The sequence below is a fragment of the Mirounga leonina genome, unplaced genomic scaffold, assembly GCF_011800145.1.
Source record: "Mirounga leonina isolate KUSES-001 unplaced genomic scaffold, KU_Mleo_1.0 Mir_115, whole genome shotgun sequence".
NCBI lineage: Eukaryota > Metazoa > Chordata > Mammalia > Carnivora > Phocidae > Mirounga > Mirounga leonina.
The window spans coordinates 43,506,573-43,521,676 of NW_023270268.1; the positions used below are offsets into that span (position 1 = coordinate 43,506,573).

At 43.9% G+C, this 15,104-nt stretch overlaps 1 protein-coding gene across 1 annotated transcript in view; it reads left to right on the forward strand.

Moving 5' to 3' along the window:
* Positions 1-1,581: 1,581 nt before the first annotated feature.
* The window catches only part of GYG1 (glycogenin 1), a 33,867-nt gene continuing 20,344 nt past the window's right edge, over positions 1,582-15,104 (forward strand). Inside the window, exons 1-4 of the mRNA XM_034996504.1 lie at positions 1,582-1,706; positions 4,967-5,102; positions 6,926-7,100; positions 7,393-7,555. Of these exons, the coding sequence (XP_034852395.1) occupies positions 1,700-1,706; positions 4,967-5,102; positions 6,926-7,100; positions 7,393-7,555 (481 nt within the window). The 5' untranslated portion in view covers positions 1,582-1,699. The remainder of the gene's footprint in view (positions 1,707-4,966; positions 5,103-6,925; positions 7,101-7,392; positions 7,556-15,104) is intronic.

The following is a 15,104-nucleotide window of genomic DNA, read 5'->3' on the forward strand; positions in this document are numbered from 1 at the left end:
CATCACCCTTTGTGAAAACCCAGCCTGGACGGACACTTTGCTCTGAAGCAACAGGTGGTAATAAAACCATCAAGGGCAGGAGGGTTCCTGAGTGAAAGAAACTTTACTCATTCAGGTCCACTTATCAGTATGGAAAGAAGCAATTTAGACCTGGAGCACCACTGTTTTCCCTTTCCCAAGGAGGTACAATTCAAGCACAGCCTTCATTTTCCTTAAAGAGTGTCAACTCTTCTAACCCCACAGGGTTTGAATACATGAAAACCCCTCCATTGTACCTTTGCTCTGACATTTCCACTTCCTACATAGGAAGTTTATAAAGCCAAGTAACCAGGAGGTCTTCCCAAGTGAATGGGTGGTCTCCATGCCAAGATGGGATTGGGGGGAAGGGGAAGGGATCAAGAGAGTTTTCTGGAGAATGATAATTAAGTTGCTGATTCTTGGGTTCCACCCTTAAGATTCTGATTCAGGAGGTCTGGACTCAGGACCAAAAGTTAACATTTTAACAAGTGCCTTAAGCAATTCTAAAGTAGGCAGTCCAGGTCTACACTTGAGGAAACTGAGATAATGGGTTTGGGTTTAAGAATAGCAATACCACCTTTGCAATAAAACACTTATTCTTATGCATCTATTTCATTTTTTGAACTGATGTTGTCAATTTCCTATTTGGTTTCCATTCAGCATTTACTGAGCAACTGTTGTTCGCAGAGAATTGTACTACCTGTTCCTTTCCTGGTATGTTTGGGCTGGGTGGAGGGGATGGGGAGAGGAGAAGGGTGTGATCACAAGAGAGAACTATTTCTCAACTTCCTAGCAAAATGACAAATTCACTTTTTCATGATTTGTGAAACAGATTAACCCAAACAACTATATTACCCAACCACAGTTACCATAATTTGCTAACCTTTTTAGGGCACCAACGTACCAGGGATGCCATGGCCTTACGGGTAGGAAGGTCAGTTCTGTAAACCAAACTGCCTACCTTCTCCACTTGATGATATGACCACAGGCAAGTAATTTAACCTTTCTGTAAGTCAGTTTCTTCATCTGTAAAATGAGGCTATAACACCTACTTCATGGAGTTGGTATAAGGAGTAAATGAAACCCTATCTCACGGATGCAGAGGGTTCCAAGAATCTAGATAATATAGCGAAGATTTGTCAGTCAAAGCCACAAGACCATTGTGAGAATACTAAAAACTGTTTCCAGAGGCTGATTTGTAATTCCAGGTGCAAGGAGTGAAATTTAAGCTTTGTTTATTTCAAACAGTTCAAGTGAATTACCGTCACTAAAACGATCTGGGGTTTTGTTTTTTAGGGTTCTCTAACCCTTGGCCCCTTCAGGAGTTTGTCCTGCTGGTGCCACGCTCTGCCCCCAAAGTTCCGTTCCAAATCCCCGGTTTGGGGGGATGCGGAAGCGCGAGGCCCCGGGCAGGCGCCCCTCGGCAGCTGGACCCGAGCCCAGCCTCGCGGGCGGAGGGCTTGGGACAGACCCGGCGCGGCCGCCCCGCCGCCGCTCAGCGGGGAGGATGCCGGCGGGCGCCGGGAGCGTGCGCGGCCACGTGACGGCCGCTATAAGAGCGCTCCGGGCCCACGCTCCGCTCCCGCCGCGCCTCCTCCCGGGACGCGCTCCTTCCCGGCGCCCGGCTTCTCCCAGCCCCAACCTGCGGCAGCGGCGGCCGCCCGCCCCTCCCGGCAGCAGCATGACAGGTACGCGCCGCCCCCCCGCCCCGGACCTCCGGCTCCGCGCCCCGCGCTGCCTCCCCGCGCCTCCTCCCGCCCCGCAGCCCCGGGGGAGTTCCTGGCAGGACGGAGACCGCCGCAAAGTTACGGGCTGGCTGCAGTCGGGCGTGCAGCTTCCTGCGTCAGCCGCTGCCCCGCCGCCCCCGAGGCCGGAGCTGCGGCCGGGAACCCGGGACGCTGTCGTGGGGGGCAGCCTGGCGGCACCTGGGCCCTCTGCCCAAGCCCCCGTTCCTGCTTCCGTCTCCGTGCCCTTCCTCCTGCTCTCACCGTGAAGGGCGGGCGGGGCGGCTGCGGCGGGGCCGGGTGGGGGTGGGGAGCCGGCCCCCGGGGGCGCCTGTCCCGAGCCCTGGGGCGCGGCGGGATCGCTCGGCGGCCGCCCCCGCCCCCCGCAAGCAGGATCGCCGGGAAGGGCCGGCCTCGAGGTGGGGACGCCGGCGGCCCCGGCCCGGCCCCTTTACCGGCCGCCGGGGCGCTGGCCGCCACGCCGAGCCTATTTTTAGGCCTTTGGGGCCGGGTTGCTGAAAGCCAGAGCCGGGCGAGCGCCCCAGGGGAGCGGGCCGCATGCGGTGGGCGTGCGCCGGCCCACTTGTTGCAGGGGTCGAATCTGCCCCGAGAAGGGGCAGCTCGGAGATACCTGGTCCTTCCGAGGTTGTTGAGGCCGATAGCGCGGTTATGAGAGCAACTGAACTGCCGAAAGATTGCAGATGCACCCGGAGTTGCTGTATTTTACCCAGCTGTCATTGGTCTTTCCCGTTCTTTTGTAATGTTTGCTGGGTGTTCCAGCGTATGTTCCTAAGCATCTGTCCTGTCCCCTACTTCCATCTCGGATAGCATCCATAACCTTGCTTCCTGAAATCCTTGAGTCCTGTTTATCTTGTTAAACTTTTATCCAGGTTCCCCTTGAGTTAAAACATTAGTCCTTATCCCCCAGATTAAATACTCTTGGGGCAGACTGTCTGAAATGTTGCCATCTTGTGATGGGTTGAAGAAACAAGTAAAGGCAGAGATTGATGGGCATGTCAAATGACAGGTGTCATTGTTCTGAGCTTTCCTAGATTGTGACTAGCTGGGAAGCCGGTGGCCCTTGAAGGGTGGGGAACACCAGTGTTTCTACAGCTTAATAGCGATCCTGTTCAGGAAGAGGGTCCAGCACATGCAGTAGCCTCCCTGACAGCCTACAACTTTCTCTGGCTTCTCAATGGAATTCACTCTGCCTCCAGCCTCCACATCGGAAAACAGGCAAAGGGAAAATGAGAAAGAGCGTGACTTCATGACAAAATGTCCCAGCTCCTTGGTTGGGCAACAGTGCCCCCAAGTGACCCCTGCCAGTGTTTGATCCTAAGTATCTTGTACATTTGGATGCCCACTGCCTTGCTAAAATCCCCTCAGAGATAGAGTGGACCTCAGACTCGTTCCGGGGAAGAACTGGAGAAATCCTAAAGGCAGGGCTGGTGGTCTTGGGAGGGTGGGGCTTGTTCAGTAGGAAGAATAATCCATGTGTTTGCCTTCCCTTCTGGCAACGGAGGGATTATTGAGTGTGTGTGTGTGTGTGTGTGTGTGTGTGTTGGGGGACCCAGGGTACAGGGTAGGGGATGCTGCTTGCTTCTCCAAGAAAAAGGAGGCGGGTTTGTTAGCACTTTTGAGGTGCTCCCTAAGATCCGATTAACACTGATTGGCTGCTGTTTAGATAGAAGCAGTAAGGAGGGAAGGCCTGTCCATGGAGGTGATATTTGAGCAGACACTCCAAGTGACTGTTGAGATGTGGTGGGTGGTGTGGGTGCCTTTGCTGCAGGTTGAGGAAACAATATAGGAAGCCTGAGGCTTGGCAGAAGCCTAAGCATCAGAATGAAGAATATGGCCTCAGCTTTCAGATGCTCTCCGTTGAGGTCATTCGTTGGATTTGTGCTTGCCTGAAAATACTTGTAGGAAACAAAAAATGTACTTCTTGAGTTCATTACCACCTGTTAATTACCTGAGGTTCACCTTCTGGTGTTAAGCTGCTATTTAATCTGAGAATTTTGCGTGTTCAGACTCTAAATTGGATTTAATTTTTTTTTAATTTTTTATTGTTATGTTAATCCCCATACATTACATCATTAGTTTTAGATGTAGTGTTCCATGATTCATTGTTTGTGCATAACACCCAGTGCTCCATGCAGAACGTGCCCTCCTCAATACCCATCACCAGGCTAACCCATCCTCCCACCTCCCTCCCCTCTAGAACCCTCAGTTTGTTTTTCAGAGTCCATTGTCTCTCATGGTTCATCTACCCCTCCGATTTCCCCCCCTTCATTCTTCCCCTCCTGCTACCTTCTTCTTTTTTTTTTTCTTAACATATATTGCATTATTTGTTTCAGAGGTACAGATCTGAGATTCAAAAGTCTTGCACAATTCACAGCGCTTACCAGAGCACGTACCCTCCCCAGTGTCTATCACCCAGTCACCCCATCCCTTCCACGCCACCCTCCACTCCAGCAACCCTCAGTTTGTTTCCTGAGATTAAGAATTCCTCATATCAGTGAGGCCATATGATACATGTCTTTCTCTGTTTGACTTATTTCGCTCAGCATAATACCCTCCAGTTCCATCCACGTCATTGCAAATGGCAAGATCTCATTCCTTTTGATGGCTGCATAATATTCCATTGTATATATATATGCCACATCTTCTTTATCCATTCATCTGTCGATGGACATCTTGGCTCTTTCCACAGTTTGGCTATTGTGGACATTGCTGCTATAAACAGACACCTGGCAGGCCAGAAAGGACTGGCAGGATATATTCAGAGCACTAAATGAGAAAAATATGCAGCCAAGAATACTATATCCAGCTAGGCTATCATTGAAAATTGAAGGAGAGATAAAAAGCTTCCAGGACAAACAAAAACTAAAGGAATTTGCAAACACGAAACCAGCCCTATAAGAAATCTTGAAAGGGGTCCTCTAAGCAAAGAGAGAGCCTAAATTGGATTTAATTTTTAAAGCTTAATCAGCCTGTTGGAGATTGCCAGAGATGTTTCTGCTAAAGAATGGTCTTGAATCATTCTTAAAGTGGGCACTTGGGTTCTTGCCCCACTCCCAAAGAGGCTGCTCCTTTATTAATAGAGCAAGTTGATCTCAGAGGAGCTGTTTTTGCCAAATTAGTGGTTGAAAAGGGTCCTGAGGTAGCTTTTTTCCGGGTAGGATATTGTAATGAGTGTGGTTTTTTTTCTTTCTCTTTGTATTAAGATCAGGCCTTCGTGACACTGACCACAAACGATGCCTACGCCAAAGGAGCTCTGGTCCTGGGCTCGTCTCTGAAACAGCACAGGACCACCAGGAAGCTGGCCGTGCTTGCCACTCCGCAGGTCTCAGACTCCATGAGGTGAGGACCTCCTGCCTGTCTGTTGGTGGGCTCTGACATCTTTATCCCATTTCTGGTATCACTGGGTGTTGAGGCCATCCCCTTTCCAGGGGTTGAGCACTAGGTGGAGAAAGATTAGAATTGCTGGATGAAGGATTTCTGGATCAACCTCTTCTAGCTCTTAGGAGCTATTCCAGCTGAGCTCCCTTCTGGAAGGTGCTGTTCTGACCCATGCTCTTATTGGTTCCAGCTGTGAGAAGGACTCTCCTGTAAGCAGGTCCTCTAGGATGACCTGAGTGAATGTTTTAGTCCAGGCATTCATTTTATGTGGTCACACTTCACTTGTATTCCTTTCCCAAAATGCAGCAGGGGCTACTTTTTTTCCTGTTTCCAACCAGGGAAACTTCAGGTGACTGAAAGTAAGTAGCAGTTTTCTCCACTGTCAGTTGGCACTTGTAACCTAAAGTTCTTTATTTATCATTTAATAGGCTAGAATATTTGCCAGGGCTTTCTGAACTAGGGATTGTGTAAGAGAGCACCCCGGGGTAGAGATGGGGCAGGGGGGACACACACTGCTTGTTGATTGTGTTAGTTCACTTTGATTTGTTGGTATTAAACTTGGAAGTATTTGATTGAACCACCTAGATCCTAATACTACAAAAATATCTGGGCACATTAGCAGCTCTGTATGGTGTTTATTTTTGTTTTCTATCCATCTTAGAAATTGAAAGTGCCCTTTTTTGTGACTTTTTATAAGAAATATAAGCACATGCCAAGAACCTCTATATATAGCTAGATATTTCTCACATGCTAATAACCTTATTTATAAAGGGTAATTTAGGAAAATGCTAAAAAGACTTTCCTAATGTGTACATCCTAATTTGTAGTCTGTTTAGTGAGGATGTGTGCAAGAAAACAGATGTAGTCTTAGATCCCCTTTTACTGTGGTAAATGACTCCAGTGACCATTTATTTTCAAAAAGATCATATTTACTGTGTGAATTGGAACATCTTTTTCTACAGCTTGGGGACAGATAATACAATGCCAGTTTTGTTCTGCATGTTTCATTTTGTTATAAACTTTCAATGATGATGTCTTTATCACATGCTGTGCTGAGCTTAGTGTTTTACCTAAGTATACCCCCACTTAACCCACCTCAAGATTGCTTTCTAAAATAAATCTTGACTTAATTTTGGGCCTGGAGAAGTGTTGCACCTCACAAACCAAAGTGAATCATCATGTCAGAAGTGCTAAGCATACTGTAAGTGTTGGTTATATTCGATTCTAAAAATTGGCAACCAAATAACTGAGTCTTTGAACATCCTTTGGGATGCATAGCTCTATGTAAACTGCTTTATCAAAAATGATTAGTTATAGGCTTCGTTGCAGGTATTATATGCACTTAGCATCATTTGTAAAAACATGCAGTAATCAGCAAGACTCAGTTCTAATGAAATATCATTGTTAAATACATAGGTTGTTGTAAAGATGTGCTCTTTCAAAATGGGAGTCACATTTTGACAGGTGGTTTCTGTAATTTGCCTGGTATCCAGTGATAAAATAAATAAAAATAGAAGAGTTCTGCTATAATAATGTTTAGTACAAGTATTTCATCCTCACCAAAGCAATTTTTATTAGTGAAGTTAGCTGCACATACAAATTGATACAGTTTGGCCTGAAGTAAATTAAGACCACCTATTTAAGAGATTGTACTGTATCAAAGTAACAGATTGCTCTAGTAATTGGTGGGTAGACTAATAAGAATACAATTTTATATTAGATGGGTTACTTGTTACTTATCTGAAAAGACACTAAATGCTGTTTTCTGGATTTTATTTTGGCAGAAAAGTTTTAGAGACAGTCTTTGATGAAGTCATCACAGTAGACGTCTTGGACAGTGGTGATTCTGCGCACCTAACCTTAATGAAAAGGCCTGAGTTGGGTGTCACACTAACTAAACTCCATTGCTGGTCACTTACACAGTATTCAAAATGTGTGTTCATGGATGCAGATACTCTGGTGAGTGTGGCTTTGATGACTGGAAAGATGTAGATAGTAACTGAGGCCAGTTAGGCATTTGAGGAATGCTCTCAAGACTTGACGGTACAGTTCAGATAAAACCACTTATTGAAAGCATCAGGTGATGAAGGAGAGTAAGCCCAGGCTACTTTACAGCTGTCATCTGAATGGTTAAGATCAGCAGCAGACTGCATCGTTTGTGTGGGATAACTTAGAACCTAGGAGGAGTATGCTGGGGCAGAACATTTTTGTAATGCTTTCCCTCCCACCTACCTCCCCCCCTTTAAATTAGGTCCTAGCAAATATTGATGATCTTTTTGAGAGAGAAGAATTGTCGGCGGCACCAGACCCAGGGTGGCCTGACTGCTTCAATTCTGGAGTCTTTGTTTATCAGCCTTCAGTTGAAACATACAATCAGCTGTTGCACCTTGCTTCTGAGCAAGGCAGTTTTGATGGTAGGTATCTGTTATCTTTATATTTGATAAGCTGTTAGTAACTTCCAGGGGCTGTTCTTCTCAGGGTTCTAGTTGCTTTCATTCCTTTTGCCTGGAGGACAGCAGTGCATGAGACGTACCAAACATTTTCATTTGTGCTCTTGTTGGAAAGACTGTTGTGTGTCTGTGTGTGCACATGCATTTTTCTTCTGTAGGTGCATAAGACTGAGCTAGGAGGCATTTTCATACACCTGCCTTTAACTGGCTTTCTTGTGTCTAAATTAGAGTATGATAAATGAGCCATGATTATTCAAGAATTCAAAAGACTATTATTAAACAAATCACAAACTTTAACAACTATCTTTAAATCTAAGTAAACTCAACTGCAAGAGTTAACAGGAGGACCAAGCATTGTTTCCATAGAAATTGGAGGAATAAACCTAATAATTTGGCTCTCATTCTCTTGGGAAGCATTTTAAAAAAAAGAAAATTAAATGATCAATCTCTGTCTCCAAATTCTCATTCCCTATAAGGCTGCACATCAGAGTGGCATTTGCAAGGCCAAAGAGTAGAAAATTGGCAAAGTGAGCATCCATTTTCCATAACGTAGAAGCATATCTGTAGCTACATGTATATATAGAAATGTTCTGACTATTCGTGGATTTAGGGCCCCACATCCTTTGGAGAAATTTGATCAAATGAATTAGGAGGTATGTTTCCATTTCAGGTCAGTCTCTGAAACAATAAATAATCCGCTTTTTTTTTTTTTTTAACAACAAACTATCCCAAGACAGAACTAGTAGTTAATGTGCAAAAGCAGCTTTTTCTAAAATTAATGTTAATGGATCTTTTTTTTTTTTTTAAGATTTTATTTATTTATTTGACAGAGAGAGAGAGAGCGAGAGCAGGAACACAAGCAGGGGGAGTGGGAGAAGGAGAAGCAGGCTTCCCGCGGAGCAGGGAGCCCGATGTGAGGCTGGATCCCAGGACCCTGGGATCATGACCTGAGCCGAAGGCAGACACCCAATGACTGAGCCACCCAGGCGCCCAATGTTAATGGATCTTTTGAATAAAGAAGAAAGCCAGTTATATCAGAGAAGGAGGATCTTTTCTAAGAAGTGGCGCTCTCAGCAGGGACTTACTATCAGATACTTGACATTGTGGCAAAGAGCCCTGAGCTCTGAAGTAGATCCTCCGCACCAGGGGCTGCTTTCTTCCTCCTCTCCTCTCCAAGGGCAGATCTGAGATTGCAGGGAGTAGATCTTTTGAAACTAGCAGAAACGGCTTTCCTCAGTTGACATAGGTTTGGCCCTCGGTAAAGATATGAAGATTCATTTCCATTAACTAGTTATAAAGTTAAAAGTCATAACTTCAAATTTAAACGTTTTAAACAAAAAGATTAAAAGTTTGTCAGATTGCTGAAGTTAAAACATTTTCAGTTATACATAAAACTGAAATTGGATTTTTGTTGTTGCTACTCACAGAAAATAAACTCTGGTCATTTGACAAAGGATTTGGGATCTGCAACTACGGAAGTGTCATTGAAAAGAATAAGAAAGTTTAAGTCTCCTTCTTGTGTCACTAGTTGGCTAGTTTAAACTCTGTGCCAGGAGCTCTCAACATGAGGTTGATTTGGCTTCCTGGGGGACATTTGGAAACATCTGGAGACCTATTGGGTTGTCACAGTTGACCAGAAGGGTGCTACTGGCATCTAGAGGCTTGGGTTGCTGCCGAAAACATCCTACAGTGCACGGGGACAGCCCCACAGCAAGGGATTACCAGGCCCCAGTTGTCAGTGGTGTCAAGGTTGAGAAACTTTGCTCTATGCCAAGACCTTTTATGTTCTAAAACAGTAAGCAGGAATATCTGCACCATAATGAATGATGGCATCTGATAAGAAGTACAGAATTACTTTAAGTTGGAAATAACGTGTTGACTGTTCACTGTGGTCAGCACCAAATGCAACTTCTTCACTGACATTTTTTTTTAGCTCCATAGAAGAAATGAAAGATGTATTAGTATTTGCATTCAAAACACATATTCCTTATTTCTACTGCTTTTACTAAAACCATGACCTTTGCATAAAAGGAAGGTGAGAGTATTTTTAGCCGAAGTCCACTGTTTGTCTTAGCCTTCCCGTCAAAATATAGCTTTCTTCACCTCCTCCGATCATATTTGAAGGAAGTAATTGTAATCTGCCAGAAACTCAGTGTAAATTGTCAACTCCAGTAAACAAATTCACATTCTGAAATAGACCCAGCAACGTGAAATCCAAATTACTATAATAGCGTAAAGAGAATCAATCCAATTTCGAATCTAGAAGAGTACTAGATTTTGCTGTTGAGAGTTAAGAGTTGAGATACCAAATGGTAGTATGCCATGGCAAATTATCCAGGTTCCAATTTTAGAATATAAAACTAAATGATTAACTGGTAGAGACCGATCTGGATCATCTACCTTGTTTCAGAATTAAGAGGTACTAGAGGAGTTGATGAATTCATTGTTAAGAAGCCAGGGTGTGTGAAAAGTGCCCAGCTAGAAAGCACTTTCTGCTTTTTTAGCCAGAATCTGAAACCACTGAGAGATTCTCTCTGTGCCTGGTAGCACATTTCATTATTCAGCAACAGGGTTTCCAGGAGCTGGTCTTTCTGTAAGGTGTTCCATTTAACTGGCTTGGTGGTGGTGAAGGATTGAATTTTCTGTTAATAGAAATGCTTAATTGAAGGAGTTGAAAATTCAGTTATGCAGATGGGAACTTATAGTTATTCTCAATATGTTGTTGAAATTCAACAGAATAGATTAGCAGCTCTTAAATGAAAGGTAGTTTTCCCTTTGTATTGATAAGCTTTACTTACCAAAGAAAGCTCACAATATACCGGGAGAGCCTGTTCCACTCAGGAAAAGTTTACTGTCCTGTTGAATTAATACCTGTGTGACATAAAGACTTACTGGACTGACACAACATTTCGTCGTGAGCTACATCTTTTTTTCTAATGGCAGTAGTAACCTTGCTTTACTTGAAGTTTTCAGTGCAGTGAGCAATTTTGTTTAGATGTCCTGTCATAGACACTGAGATATGAACATTTTGATGTTTCACATTTTCTACTATCCACAGATATTCGCCATCCCCCTTCATCCCCCAGTTTTCCTGAACAGGGAGCTTAGGTCCCAGTATTTTTAGATCGGTATTAAGGGAAACCCATTTGTAGATGATTGTATCTCAGTCTGAATATCTCACAAGTCCTGCTTAATCTCTTGCATACGTTCAACAAACACTATGGGGCCGGGTGTCCACTGACAAGCCACGCAGGCTGCTGGGGTTGAGTGTTTGCAGCCCTTCTGCTGCGGAGGAATGTGACTGGCATGCCTCTAATCACCAGCCCTCTAATTACTACTCCTCCCCATGCCTCTGGCCAAGAGAATAACCGTACCATGGCCAGTCATGCTGGGTACCTTGACTTCTCTCTTCCTTCCAAATATATCGAGTATTAGAATTTAGAGCTGGTGACTGTGCACCTCATTCGTGGCTGAATTCTAATGTTCCATAGCAAAGTGTCTAAGTTCCTATACTGTTGTTTGTGTTTGCAAACTGTCTTGGCACTTACTTCATAACTGAAGTTACATGTTTCCTGAAAGTTGAACAATAGCTGTTGTGAAATATCTGCACACTAACATTTTATAGGATGTGACAAGATCGGGTTAATTCGGGGTTTGTTAGCAGTGAGAGGAAGAGAGGTCATATTAGATACTGATCATCGGTTTTGTCTCCACGTATTCATGTGCAACAAAGGTGATGCACTTGGCCCTTGAGGAAATCTATCTGAAAGCAAGCTTAGGTTTACTTTCTTTTCCCCCTGTTACTCTAAAGTATCCTAAATTAAGGGTACAGTTGAGTTTAGTGCTTGGGAATTGCTGTATGTTAATTTTATCTATATGTGTTAGTTTCAAAAACCTAAGTCAAAAAGAGGAATTCATATTTTCCAGTTTGGAGTGTTTTTTTCTTTTTAAGTATTTATCAGAGAGAGCACAAGCAGGGGGAGTGGCAGGCAGAGGGAGAGGGAGAAGCAGGTTCCCCGCTGAGCAGGGAGTCCTACATGGGGCTCGATCCCAGGACCCCAGGATCATGACCTGAGCTGAAGGCAGACGCTTAACCAACTCAGCCACCCAGGCGCCCCTGGAGTGTTGTTTTTGTTGTTGGGTTTTTATTTGTTTGTTTGTTTGTTTTTTAATTGGGGACTTACTTTACTGTAACCAAAATACCCTAAGCTACTTACTGGAGTAATGAAATTTTGGTCTATAGTTGAATTTTCAGAAAAAATAGGAGACAATAAATTGGTGAGCGAATATTAGGTATGATTTTACTTTAGGCAGAATCCAAGACCTGCTGTGAGATTCTTATACCGACGTGTTCCATATTCCAAGTGGTCACTGAGCCCCTTAAACTGTAAGATGTTTTTTCTGTGCTTGCAGATGTAGTAAACCAGGAGAGTATACGTTTTTAAAATGATTTTTAACAGAAAAGATTTGGCTTTAAATTCTTATAAAGTGTAAAATTGACCCCACGGCTACCTCCTTTAATCTTTGTAGTTGGTTAGGCTTCAGATTGGACCTGCCCAAAAAAGGAATGAAGGTGAGAGGTATTTCCAGCTAACACTTGTCTTGTCCAACCCACACCGGTCAGAAATCCCAGTGCGCCTCCCTGGGTTCGCGTGGACTTGGTGGCTTCTCCCTTGGCGGCTGCCTGTGGTGGGCTTGCCCCAGCTGCCCCAGTAGGAGGCTGCTCGCAGCCCGGAGAGCACTTCATCAGCTGCTTTGAAAATTACTCCGCTTTCTTGCATTTGTATCATGTAACTGATCGTTGGAGTAATAAGTATCTTGAATAAGTAAAAATGAAAAGCAAAAGTCATAACATATAACAGCAAGACAAATGAGCACCAGGTTTTTTCTCAAGAGCTATTTTTACCTCCTTATACCCATGAGTATTTCTTTTAAGCTAGCCATCTGTTTGCCTCTAGCCTTGTAACCAGCAGAGATCATGAACCCCGTGAGAAATGGAGAAGGGGGAAAGGACCAACGTGTTACCTGTGTACAGGCTCTTAAACTGGTCCGACTCCTCCTTCACTTTCCCAGCCGTCCTGTGAGGTCGTCATTCACTTGCTCGTTCACTCGTTCATGTGTTCATGTAGCAAGTCGTTCTTGAGGGCTTGCCGTATAACTAGTCCTGGGAGGGCAGCCTGGCCAGCGTTCCTTAGCCAGTGGCAGAGCCAGGGCTGAACCAGACAGTGTTTCTTGACTCTCTGGCTGGGTTGTGTATGTGGTTTTTTCCTTCCCTCCCAATTAGTCCATTCTGCAGCATTCACGAAAATGAATCCTGATAGCAATACAGGATGGAGGAGAATCTCTAGGTCATGGCCCTTATTACAGATTAATTACTTAAAATTCATTCCTCTGAGTAGAGAACAGCTGATACATTCCTCATCCTACAGATAAAGAAACGGAGGCTCAAGTCTCCTATCTCTGCAGCTTATTGCTCTTCCCCCGTGAACCACGATATCTAGAAGTACTTTGTCTTTCTAAATCAGCTGCACAGTTAAGTCTTGCATTCCTTTCTGAGTCTGGAAACATTCTTGGAGATATTACTCTCTACATTTCTGTAGTCCATTTAGCATTTATATAATTTTAGGTACTAAACTGGTAGGATGCTAAGTTTAATGGCCAGCAATAGACTGGTAAATAATTCAGATTTTCATACCTGCCTCTATAAAGCTTATGAGACCTTACAGAAATTTAATAATAATTATATAACTAATCATGTAATTGTGATTCTGATAAATTCAGAGTGCTAAGAGAATCTAGACTAGGAGGACCTGCCTTAAATTGAGAAAGTGAAATTTAGGCCAAGAATAAATGTTTCCTTGCATTTATACATTATTTAATTAACATCTTGATTATTAAAATCTTTTTTAAAAAGAGAGATTCTTACCTGTTTATTAGAGAGCATGTGCAAGTGGGTGTGCACGAGTTGGGGGGGAGAGGGAGAAGCAGGCTCCCTGCTGAGCTGGGAGCCCTACTTGGGGGGAGGGGTGTTGATATGCAATGATAGACTCAAGCTCAATCCAGGTGCCTAGATTTCTATGAGCTACCTGGGGTTCATCCGATGATCCATGGCAAACCTCATAGAAATATCCCCAAGATCTGAGCCATTCATAAACTGTAATCCTTGGCATGTTTGCTGTAGGCAGAAGCGATGATATTAGTATACTGTGGAAGTCAGTGTTAACAAAGCGAGTCACATTTTCATTTCAGTGCTTGCCTATATCGCTATATAATATTAAGCATATTTTACGTTAAATTATTTGCTTGGTATCTGCTCCTCTGCCTCTTTATTAGAGAACAGTTTGAGAGCCGAAACCTATCTTATTAATCATCCTAGCCATAATGCCTGTACCTAATTTATGTCACTTCAGATGTTTTCTATAGAAATGATGGTGCAAGTTGCATTCTCCGATTGGAAAAAAAAGTCATTCCCTAGTTCTGACTCTAAACCAGTGCTTCACATATTCTAATATGCAAAGAAATCACCTAGGGATTAAAATGTGGATTCTGATTCTGTAGGACTGGGTTGGGGCTTAGCATTCTGCATTTCTGTCAAGCTCCCAGGTGATCCCTGTGGTGCTAAAACCTGGACCACTTCGAGTAGGACAAGTAGGACGAGTCTGGAGGCAACATTCCTGTGACTGAGCTCCTAGGGTTCATGTTTAAACCAGAATTGACCCACCCTCCCTGCTATCCACAGGAGGTAGGCCAACTGCCAGCCAACTGTGGAAGGGCACAAAAGAAATGCACTCATACGAAAGACAGCACTCCCCTCCATTGCTGTCTTATAAAATAGAGTTTCTGATGAATGCTGCTATGTGTCTATGGTTACCAGTTTCATGACCCTGCTCAAAAGACCTGGAAAAGACCGGGTGGTTGTAAGGTTATTACTATACTTGGGCAGCCAGGTGGAAGGATGAGGCAGAATCTGATATTTGCTTTTGTTGGCAAAACAGGTGCCATGTGTCCCTTGTCCCATTTCCTTTCTGTCTCTCACCTGTGTTACCACGCCCTGGCCCGATGGATCACAGCTGCTGGCAAGGTCTCCTAATCCTGTTTGTCGGTTCAGAGATGATTGAAATTAGAAGTGTCTTAACCTGTCAGAATAAATAAAACTGCCTCCAGAAGTCTGGCTGAAATGTACTGGACTAAAAAGTCCTGGGGGTTTTATAGTGAAAATTCAGCAGTCTTCATAGCATGAAGCGCAGACATGCTCAGCTTTGAATTGTGCTCTAATTTAGGGACTTCTAAAAAGACGGTATTGATAATGCTACATATAGATTTTTCTCATGAAGTTAAAACATTTGCCTGACCTTGAAACGTGGAATTGTGCATTTGGAAAAAGATGTTTGAAATACTAAACTTAAAAATTGTGTAAAAAGCTACAGACTTTCAGGTGATGTTTAATTCTATTTTTAATCCACAATTTTGGGCTCGAAGTTGACCCTCTGTAGTCACATAATGAGGTCAGCGG